Here is an 11,687-nt window from a genome sequence, read left to right on the forward strand (position 1 = left end):
AACACTTGATTGCAGAGGTGTGTAATTTTAGGTGTGTTTTATAAGCAAGAGATTATCACTGCCGGGACTAGCTGCTTGAGTGAATCCTGGTCCAACCACACTTCTAGCACTGATTAACAGCTCACTGGCACTATACAGTGTACACAGAGGGCTGTAGTGTGGGCGGGGTTAGCATTCTGAGCTCTGCTACACACTACATCTAAAAACAGTGATTATATCACAACTGTTGCACCCAGTAAACTAAGTGATACATCGCTGAAATCAAGGTCTCTTTTCCTACATTATGTTGTTCTCAAATGAGAAAGCAAAACCTGTGACAGATTCCCTTTAAAATGGTGTAAAAAATATATTCACAATTGGCTACAGACTGGACGTCTTTCTGGCAAACACAGAGCCCTTAGTCAAAATCTAGCAAAGTAAATCATGGGAAGACAATTAAATGCAAGAACTTCCAATCATTATAAATTTAACTCCTTAGTTTACAAAATAAAAAATATACATCAGCAAATATTGAAAAAATGATTAAATTAGGAAAATAAGAAAATGCAAACAACTCCCACATATTTATCAATGTATGAAGGTTGATATGACCACCATGTTGCTTGACCACACTAAAAGCATGTCGTCGATGTAGCGGCCATACCAAGCCATCACAGCAGAAAAAATAATATTCTTCCTAGCATTCTACAAAAAATATTGCTAAAAATTGTGAGAAACATGTCCCCTATAGGGGTGCCTTGTAGCTGCAAAAAATATTCTGAATTAAATACAAATATATGTATATATATATATATATATATATATATATATATGTATATATATATATATATATATATATATATATATATATATATATATATATACCCATTATGGTTATCAAGGTGGGGTTGCAACACTATCATAGCTTTACTATGTGGGATAATGGAAAAAGATTCACCACATCACATGTGTAAAAGATATTGTATATAACTATCCACTTGTTTTATGAAAGAATGATACTCTACAGCACATAGAGAGCAATTGCTGTCAAGTGATTTTGAAGACAGGGAAAGGCATCTGAAATGTGTCAGTCTGTGGCCAATAGTGAACAGATTTTTTACTCTTTAAATGGATTTTCAATCAAGACCAGCACACACGAATATAAGGGATTGTTCAGATGGACTCTGTTTAGTGACATTGTAAATTATGTCAATACTCCTATGGAAATAAATCTACTATTTAGATAATGTAAGGTATTACTATTTGGGCACTGAGTAACAGTATTGCTTGGGAACTGTATGAAGAGCACAATTTTTCATAAAACTGACCATGGAAGCAAATGAGAACGTGATACAGTGAGGAAAATAAGAATATGATACACTGCCGATTTTGCAAGTTTTCTTACCTATGAAGAATGGTTCTAGTTTGGTCTGATCTGACCACATGCCTTCTCTGGATCATCCATATGGTCATTGGTGACCTTCAAATGGTCCTGGACATGTGCTAGCGTAAGCAGGGGGACATTGCATGCCCTGCAGGATTTTAATCCATGACAGTGTACTGTGTTAGTAACTGTAATCTTTGAGAGTGTGGTCCCAGCTCTCTTCAGGTCATTGACCAGGTCCTCCCATGTACATCTGGGCTGCTTCCTGACATTTCCCAGAATCATCTTTGCCCCACAAGGCAAGATTTTGCATGGACCCCAGACAGAGTAAAATTGACAGTCAAATTGTGTTTCTTCCATTTTCTAATAATTATGCCAACAGTTGTTGCCTTCTTACCAAGCTGCTTGCCTATTGTCCTGTATCCCACCCCAACTTTGTGCAGGTCTACAATTTTGTCTCTGGTGTCCTTAGACAGTTCTTTGGTCTTAGCCATGGTGGAGAGGTTGGACTGTGATTGATTGAGTGTGTGGACAGGTGTCCTTTATACAGGTAATGGGCTAAAAGAGGTGCAATAAATACAGGTAATGAGTGCAGAGTAGGAGCTTCTTAGAGAAAAAAATAAGAGGTCTGTGAGAGACAGAATTCTTGCTGGTTGGTAGGTGATCAAATACTTATTGCATGCAATAAAATGCAAATTAATTATTTAAAAATCATACAATGGGATTTTCTGGATTTTTTAATTTTTATTCTGTCTGTCACAGTTGAAGTTACCTACGATAAAAAGTACAGAGCTCTCCATTCTTTGTAGGTCGGAAGACTTGCAAAATCGGCAGTGTATCAAATATTTATTTTCCCCACTGTATATTGCTGGAATCAGGATCTCTGCCCCTGTATTTTGCTGCTTTTAGATTAGGTAGCAAAAACCTGGTGGCAGACTTAGTTTTAATTTTGGAATTCTGTAAGTTTATGTGTAAGTTCATATTCAGAGCGCAACTTAATGACCAGCGCACATTTCAAAAAAGCAAATGTGAAATTGAGTAATAATACACACTTACTAGCTGGAAGAAGCTAACTCGTATGCTGTCTCCTTTGTCATTGCCTTTAGCCCTTTAAAACAAAATATTTTAAATACTATCAAGATTAGATTATATATAATAAAGGTTTAGTAAGTGTTACAGCAAATAATGTTACTGAACTACATTCATACACCACATGGGGCATCTGGAAGAACTGTCTACATCTGATTTATGTGGACGATTTCAAATAAAAGGGTTAAACTTGACAAAAATATATTGTTTTAAGTGACTAATGATTGTATTCTTCTGAAAAGAAGGTAGCCATTTTTAAAATATTCACTAGCAATTGAAAAATCTTTCATAAGTCCGAGAACATTGTAGAAACATCCTTCATCTTTCGCTCAATGTCATTAACAATGTAATTTGAATGACTGTAAGGTTTTGTGCAGACGACTGTATTTTCGGTGCGACACAATATACCGCCCCTGTGCCAGGGGTCGAGCTGCTCGGATCCGGAACCGCGGTGGCTCGAGAGGTCTCCGGACCCGAGGGTTCGCGCGGACACTCGAATTCAAAAAGAGGGGGGATAGTATGTACAAGAGATGTGTAAGTTCGTGACGCAATCCACGGTGCGTTGTAATGTAGGAGACCACCGCTGCTGTTGGGGAGCCCGGTGGCGATGGTGTAGCAGCAGGATGTTTAACCCCTTCTGGGTAGGTGATTTGTGCCCTGGGGCCCGTTGGGTGTTGGTGCAGGAGGGTGCCGTTGGAGATAAGAAAAAGGGGCATTTCAGCGTACTCAGTCCAGGAATAATTACACCAACAGCTTGTAAACAAGAATTCTGAACACCGCTGCAGCATGGAGAGAGCACGCGTGGATCCGTGTCCTTGGTGTTGCTGTTAGCCTGTGGCCTTCTCCGTAGCACCTTCTCCCTAGTTGGACCCTCAAGCTTGAAACTATTCGAGTCCCGCTCACCCGTATTGCTAACGGAGTGAGCTTGTCTCAGGGTTCACGCATAGGATTTCTTTGGACTGTATTTGGGAAAGTCCTATCCCAACGGTGTGCTAGTACCCCGATTTTGGAGCGGGTTGGGGATGAATCTTGAAGTCTTCACCCCCGTCGGGTAAATCACCGGGACGCGTGAAGCTACTTCCCGGCCTAGGGTCCACGTACCCCGTCATGCCCTGGCCCCTGTCCGGTGATGGCACAAGGCAGCCAGCCGCCCTCCTCGGCAGTCCGTGCCCCTTGACGCGATCCCCTGCGACCGAGGTTCTAGCTCCTACCAGGCCCAGACCAACGTCTGCCACCTAGTAAACTCCAGGAGGCCTGCTCCGGACCGGTGACCTCTCTCTCCCAGAGAGTCACCTTCCACCTCCTACTCCTTTCACTTCTGTTTCACTTCTCTGTCACTTTCCCACTTTACCCTACCAACCCCCAATGTGGGCGGCCTAATTCCCTTCAGGCCCCCCCAATGGTGTGTCTGGTGGGTACAGTGCAAAGTGTTCCAAGGATTTTGACTGGCTAAGCTGTTAGCAACACCAAGGGACCAGGATCCGTAACCAAGGAGGAGTGGATACTGTGCAAAAGGGCAGATTGCACAATAACCTGTGACGACCTGATAGGTCAGGGTGTCACACAACATCAGATCGCACTTAGACCAATCGTTATTCAATTAGACAGTGCATATGACCAATTTTTTCCTTTGAACAAGTGCTTCAATGAAAAAAAATCTCAACATGCATAATTTGCCTCCCATAACACTTGGCCATTCAAGTCTATGGGTCAATAGGAAAAATCAGACCACACTCAGATGACATCCGAGTGCAGTCAAATTTTCATGGACTGACTAAATGGAGGAAATGGAGAAACTTTTTTTCTATTCTTCTCCACATCTAAGAAAAACGGATCCCACTGTGTTCAAATTCTCACTGGCAAATTCAGATCCTTTTCTCTCGAATAGAGAAGATAGAGAGAGTCATGTGAATCAGCCTAACAGCGAATTTAACAGCGAATATAAGCACAGATGTTTATGACTGAGTCTTTGTAATGTTGATTCAACCGTAAATCGACTTCTATCTAATATAAAGTAAATGTCACCTTAAGACGACTAAACCAATCTAAACAGACATTTAGGTCCGTAAAACAGATTCATATTTAGTTATATTTACAAATAAAATTATAAATGGAGAATTTTGGATGTTTATATAATGAGGCAAAAAAACAACAAATTGCTATAAACTCATAAAAGAATAAAGTCAAATACTAAACTGAATAGATATTTTCCATTAATGTGATATTTATTTATTCAATGGATTAAAATTATATATAGGACAATCCATTCCACTGCTGAGAAGTGAAAATTGTGGTTTCACCCCCTTCAATAAACCAGTTAAGAAAGAATTTGCAGAGAGAAACTTGAGGCCACTGATCAGTTTTGGTAGGTTCCCAGATATAGAGGCTCATGATTAATCTGTAAATGATCATATAGATGTCAGAAGAGTCTGATCCGTACGATGTTGCCCGATATTACTACTTACTCTGTTTTTTTTACTGGTGTATTTCCATTTTCATACTTTCTGTAAAGAACAAATAAACATTGATGGTAAGCCAAATGTTAAATTTCTAGTCTACACTGGGTACTGGTGCTATCCGCCACATGTGATTGGATACATTATTATCACGGGTATGAAATTACTAAAAAGGGACACCTATACTGGCCCTCAAACAGTGATCCCAGCACTGTCCCTTTTCTCAGAGGTAGGATTGAAGGTCGCGAGGTCTGAACCCCCAGCATGACCCTGACTCCTGCATGATCCCTGTTCTTACTCCCCTTCTCCCCCACCCTTGGGGTGGGCTGAACACACTGTAACAAGCCCCACAAACAATACAGACAGGGGGGAAAAAAACCTTGTACACACTTCACACAATTACAAAAGAGAGACAATACATCTACGGGAGGGAATAAAATATAAGGAAGGGAGTAAATTCACAACAGGGAAACTACCACACCACTCAAACAGCAAACTACAGGTTACAACAAATAGGTTCACCACAAAGACCGGAATCGCAGGAGCATAAGCTGAAGCTATAATCGACAGCAAACAGACTCCTCAGCCCTACATAGGGAGAAGACAGCTGAATGGGAATTAGCAATTTGAGTTTCTAATAGCCACACACCAATCCACAGGAATCTTGCAGGACTGGAAAGCAGTGGAAAAGACTTAGCCGACGCCTGGCTGAGGCTGAGCAACTAGGAGACCTCAGGATGCCTGCTGGACTCTGCAGTGTGAGCCGACGCTGCTGCGGCACCCCGTGAGTGTGGACCTGACCACTCATGACAGTTATTTATACTATGTTTACGATATGAATACTTACTCTGGGTTCTTCAGATTATCTGCAATGAAAACAAAAAAGTGGGTAAAACTTCTGATGATGAAAGAGAAAAAGTTTGCAACATAAAAAAAGTGTTCATCTGTAAACCTACATTTTTATGCATAGCAGATATTATTCCAATCTAATGGTACTCATTTACGTGAATAGGAAAAAATATAAAACCCCTTCTAAATAAGATCCACACATGTGTGCGAACTAGTAGTCTCATGTAGACTCATTCTTTGCCTGCAGAGTCAGTATTTTAGCACATTCCCACTCCTCTTGACTGACCTGAAGTCAGAAGTAACAGTCACAAATTTTCAATAAAAGTCTATGACAACCTCTTTCCAGCTCTCATAGACTAAAGCGGGCTTTACACGCTGCGACATCGCTAATGCGAACTCGTTGGGGTCACGGAATTCGTGACGCACATCCGGCCGCATTAGCGATGCCGTTGCGTGTAACACCGATAAGCGATTTTGCATCGTTGCAAAAACGTGCAAAATCGCTAATCGGCGACACAGGGGTCCATTCTCAAATCTCGTTACTGCAGCAGTAACGAGGTTGTTCCTCGTTCCTGCGGCAGCACACATCGCTGCGTGTGACGCCGCAGGAACGAGGAAACTCCCCTTATCTGCCTCCCGGCCGCTATGAGGAAGAAAGGAGGTGGGCGGGATGTTACGTCCCGCTCATCTCCGCCCCTCCGCTGCTATTGGGCGGCGGTTCAGTGACGTCGCTGTGACGCCGCACGGACCTCCCCCTTAGAAAGGAGGCGGTTCGCCCGTCACAGCGACGTCGCCGGACAGGTATGTATGTGTGACCGGTCTGGGCGATGTTGTGCGGCACGGGCAGCGATTTGCCCGTGTCGCGCAACAGATGGGGGCGGCTACCCACACTAGCGATATCGGGACCGATATCGCAGTGTGTAAAGTAGCCTTTACAATGTGAAGTGCCCTGCGGCTTGCCAAGCAAACACCAGAGTGATCCGGCAGATCACAAACAGCAGAAGGCGACCATGGCGTCGCCGAGAACAAAAGAAGACACAGGCTGGAAATTATATTACCAGGGGAAGAAAACCTACATTAGTGATATATAGGGGAAATAAAAAAAAATTACATCATAGTGGTGCTTTAAGTGTTTGTTGCCTCTTTCACCAATCTACTCCTTTCAGATTGACATAAGAAGGTTTGTTCATGGCAAAAAAAACAAACCTAGTGATAGATGTGTCTTAGAAAAGCCAAAATGAATAGCTGCAGAGCCTAAAACATTATAAAATAATGTATAAACACAAATATACTAAATATGCACATCTTCTCCATATAAATCTATAATAATGAGTGTCTGATATTACAGTGAATGCAATTCCCTCTTTCGATCTCTAGGAGTCACTGTAGCACCTGGTGCTTTAAAACTTGAAATTAAACTTTCATCAGGAGAGTGTCTCTTTAAATTTCAGAAATCCAGTGTGTAGAATCCTATAAAGGAATATTTATTGGACATTTTGTGGCCTCGTGTTATTAGAATATCAGTCTCAGTGTCAGGATTTGTTTTTTTTTGATAACACCAAAAATAAGGAGCAAAAAAAAATCTAATAAAGGAAAACCCACCCAAAATCTCATCAAAAGGAAGAAGGAACTCTGCATTTGGAGACTATTTACTTTATTCAGAAGTTTACACCCCATAAAGTCTACCCGGTGTAAGGTGTTTACTTAGATCTATAACAATATATATCCATATCTGGTCAACTAAAAAGTTATCAAGTACAATTTTTACTAAATAGATTTTTGTCAACCCCTGAGCCCAGTGTGTTCTTCCGCCCCAGTTGGAACCATCTGAACTTCAGCTGCCAAGTTCATGATAATCCACAATCTGGCAATGTTCATGTAGTCAAAGTTTAACTAGGCCACATGTCTTAAATAACAAGCCAAAATAATTACAAACAACCAATCAACGCAGGGAATTAACATTTCATGTAGCCAGCTATATATATATATATATACAGTTAGGTCCAGAAATATTTGGACAGTGACACAATTTTCGCGAGTTGGGCTCTGCATGCCACCACATTGGATTTGAAATGAAACCTCTACAACAGAATTCAAGTGCAGATTGTAACGTTTAATTTGAAGGTTTGAACAAAAATATCTGATAGAAATTGTAGGAATTGTACACATTTCTTTACAAACACTCCACATTTTAGGAGGTCAAAAGTAATTGGACAAATAAACCAAACCCAAACAAAATATTTTTATTTTCAATATTTTGTTGCGAATCCTTTGGAGGCAATCACTGCCTTAAGTCTGGAACCCATGGACATCACCAAACGCTGGGTTTCCTCCTTCTTAATGCTTTGCCAGGCCTTTACAGCCGCAGCCTTCAGGTCTTGCTTGTTTGTGGGTCTTTCCGTCTTAAGTCTGGATTTGAGCAAGTGAAATGCATGCTCAATTGGGTTAAGATCTGGTGATTGACTTGGCCATTGCAGAATGTTCCACTTTTTTTACCCATGAACTCCTGGGTAGCTTTGACTGTATGCTTGGGGTCATTGTCCATCTGTACTATGAAGCGCCGTCCGATCAACTTTGCGGCATTTGGCTGAATCTGGGCTGAAAGTATATCCCGGTACACTTCAGAATTCATCCGGCTACTCTTGTCTGCTGTTATGTCATCAATAAACACAAGTGACCCAGTGCCATTGAAAGCCATGCATGCCCATGCCATCACGTTGCCTCCACCATGTTTTACAGAGGATGTGGTGTGCCTTGGATCATGTGCCGTTCCCTTTCTTCTCCAAACTTTTTTCTTCCCATCATTCTGGTACAGGTTGATCTTTGTCTCATCTGTCCATAGAATACTTTTCCAGAACTGAGCTGGCTTCATGAGGTGTTTTTCAGCAAATGTAACTCTGGCCTGTCTATTTTTCGAATTGATGAATGGTTTGCATCTAGATGTGAACCCTTTGTATTTACTTTCATGGAGTCTTCTCTTTACTGTTGACTTAGAGACAGATACACCTACTTCACTGAGAGTGTTCTGGACTTCAGTTGATGTTGTGAACGGGTTCTTCTTCACCAAAGAAAGTATGCGGCGATCATCCACCACTGTTGTCATCCGTGGACGCCCAGGCCTTTTTGAGTTCCCAAGCTCACCAGTCAATTCCTTTTTCTCAGAATGTACCCGACTGTTGATTTTGCTACTCCAAGCATGTCTGCTATCTCTCTGATGGATTTTTTCTTTTTTTTCAGCCTCAGGATGTTCTGCTTCACCTCAATTGAGAGTTCCTTAGACCGCATGTTGTCTGGTCACAGCAACAGCTTCCAAATGCAAAACCACACACCTGTAATCAACCCCAGACCTTTTAACTACTTCATTGATTACAGGTTAACGAGGGAGACGCCTTCAGAGTTAATTGCAGCCCTTAGAGTCCCTTGTCCAATTACTTTTGGTCCCTTGAAAAAGAGGAGGCTATGCATTACAGAGCTATGATTCCTAAACCCTTTCTCCGATTTGGATGTGAAAACGCTCATATTGCAGCTGGGAGTGTGCACTTTCAGCCCATATTATATATATATAATTGTATTTCTGAACATGTTTTTGTAAACAGCTAAAATAACAAAACTTGTGTCACTGTCCAAATATTTCTGGACCTAACTGTATATATATATATATAGTATTTTGAATAATATTTAGGCAGGTATGGAACAAAATGCTGCAAAGTAACAATGCTTTTAAAAGTAGAAGTGTTAATATTTTAGTTTTATCAATTGCCAATATGTTTACTTAGAACTATGCCGATTGCTGTTTTAAGTTATTTCAACTTAAAATTTGTAAACAAATTAACAATTTCCAGCTGTGGGTGGGGTCCTGCACTTTCATACATTGTCCAATCAGAGCTATCAATGTCAGATAGTGCATGGCTACACACCTTTTGACAAGGCAAATAATAATACCCACTTGCCAGTTTGTTTATACATTTCTAGAAGGCGTAACAGAGTAATGGCATATCATAGTATTCTAAGAAAATATGTTCTGCAATTGTGTAATGGGCTCAGAAGCCAAAAAACTGATCAGCACCTCCTTTTAGTATAAAGCAAGTGTGAACAGGTGCAAGCTGCAATGACTACATGATGCTCAAACAAAAGAATACAGAAGCGCTCTGTAACGTAAGATATGTGCAAACATAGAATTAATGAAATTTAAAACTGTATTACTGCTTTATGAAATATTTAGAAAAATGAAGGTACTCAGTCATAGTAGCGTGCACCTATTCACACTTGCTTTATTCTATTTGGAGGTGCTGGTCAGTTTATTTTGTTTCTGTAGTATATTATTGGAGGTGTTGACTGCCTCCTTTTCTGACTGTGTTCTTGTTCTTCTCTCATCAACAGAAGGGTGTTTTTAATTACTGCTGGATCCTACCTGCCCATAAATTTGCAGGCTTTTAGCCCAGAAGAGGCATGAGATTAGTTTAGGGTCCCATCAAAGAATGGTCACCTTGTCATGGTTGATGGGTTTGCTTGAATTGCCCCATTTATAAGCTACGTATCTTCATTTTCCTAAGTATATTCCATATAGTATTAATGTAGTTTAAATTTCATTGATTCTATGTTTGCATATATCTTAGCACTTATAGAGCGCTGCTGTATTCTTTTGTTTGTGTATCAATTGTTTAATCGGCAAGAAAAGTATTTAAAACAGACCAAATTTTTAAAGTTTGCATGGCTGAAGCCACCACTAGGGGGAGCTATTTAATATGTTGCATTGAATTATATAGTTTTATTTTTCATGCAAAATACATGCAAATTAGTAATAGCCAAAAAAGTGAAATTACCCTTTTTTGTGTCCCTTTTCCCACCCTCCCTTGAGAAGTGGTTGACAGAAAAAATATCTTATTATCAGGTTTAATATAAACCTATATGCAATAATAATATTATAATTAGATCAACTCTTTATGGAGGCTTTTGAGCAAAGTGTAAATTAAGAAATTGGTCAGCAAGTGATTTTAGACCTAAAATGCACGAACACTGATAATTTATGTATTTTTCATTTACTGTACCTGATTCATCCGCCTCGAATGATGAATTCTCATTTCCAAGTTTCTTGATGCTCTTTAGAGTCACTGACATGGTTGTTTTCTGTCCCGACCCTGCAAAATGATATCGTCAATATATCTCATATCCAATTACACTAATAAATGAAGGAGTATTTGCTTTGTAAGCAGAATAAGCATGTCAAAGTTTAACAATTTAGCTATAGATTTATTTATAAATATTCATTTATTTTGTTATAACACTTAATAAGTAAAACATTTACTTAATATAGCTTTCCAATCTCATTGTAGACAACTTGTTGAGCTGTAATTTAAAAAAAAAAAAACAAAAAGCAACATAGTTTACCTAAATTACCTAGGAAGCATCTGAAATGTAAATATCTGTGTAGCACTCACCGCCGGGGATGGTAAAGCAGCAGCGTGCAAGGGTAGTGGACCCACTGGACCACAGAGGGACCCAGAGCTTACCCTCTTGCGGGAGGGGCTTGTCTAAGCAGCCACTCCGAGACAGAAGCCAGATACCACTCCCAGGGCAGTGACCGGGAATGTGGCAGCTGACCCCCAGGACAGGTGACAGAACTCAAGTATAGACAAAGGTAAAGGCGGGGTGACTGAGGAAGGCTGGATTGGTACTGGAGGCAGACACATGGATAACAGAATGTGGTTCAGAACCTGACAATTAGCTAGATGGCAAACTGGAACACACACTGACTAACTAGAAGCGTTGTGCAAGCACCTTCCCTAATGGGAGGGTGCCTTAAATTCACAGGCATTTCCTGGAAATGGCATCCCAGCCCTTTAAGAGGAGGGCTGGTGTGCACATGCGTACATCTTAGGTGTACTCCCAGGAACCCTGTGCAGGATGCACAGGGCCCGGGAGGGAAAGGA

At 40.6% G+C, this 11,687-nt stretch overlaps 1 protein-coding gene across 1 annotated transcript in view; it reads right to left on the reverse strand.

The window, feature by feature from the left end:
* Nucleotides 1-10,875, reverse strand: part of LOC142246613 (bile salt export pump-like) — a 108,481-nt gene extending 97,606 nt beyond the window's left edge. The window contains exons 1-4 of the mRNA XM_075319683.1: nucleotides 10,806-10,875; nucleotides 5,756-5,774; nucleotides 4,918-4,956; nucleotides 2,420-2,471 (exon numbers count right to left, since the gene is read on the reverse strand). Coding sequence (XP_075175798.1) covers nucleotides 2,420-2,471; nucleotides 4,918-4,956; nucleotides 5,756-5,774; nucleotides 10,806-10,875 — 180 coding nt within the window. The remainder of the gene's footprint in view (nucleotides 1-2,419; nucleotides 2,472-4,917; nucleotides 4,957-5,755; nucleotides 5,775-10,805) is intronic.
* Between the last annotated feature and the right edge of the window lie 812 nt (nucleotides 10,876-11,687).

Source organism: Anomaloglossus baeobatrachus, chromosome 7 (assembly GCF_048569485.1).
Source record: "Anomaloglossus baeobatrachus isolate aAnoBae1 chromosome 7, aAnoBae1.hap1, whole genome shotgun sequence".
In the NCBI taxonomy this organism is placed as follows: domain Eukaryota; kingdom Metazoa; phylum Chordata; class Amphibia; order Anura; family Aromobatidae; genus Anomaloglossus; species Anomaloglossus baeobatrachus.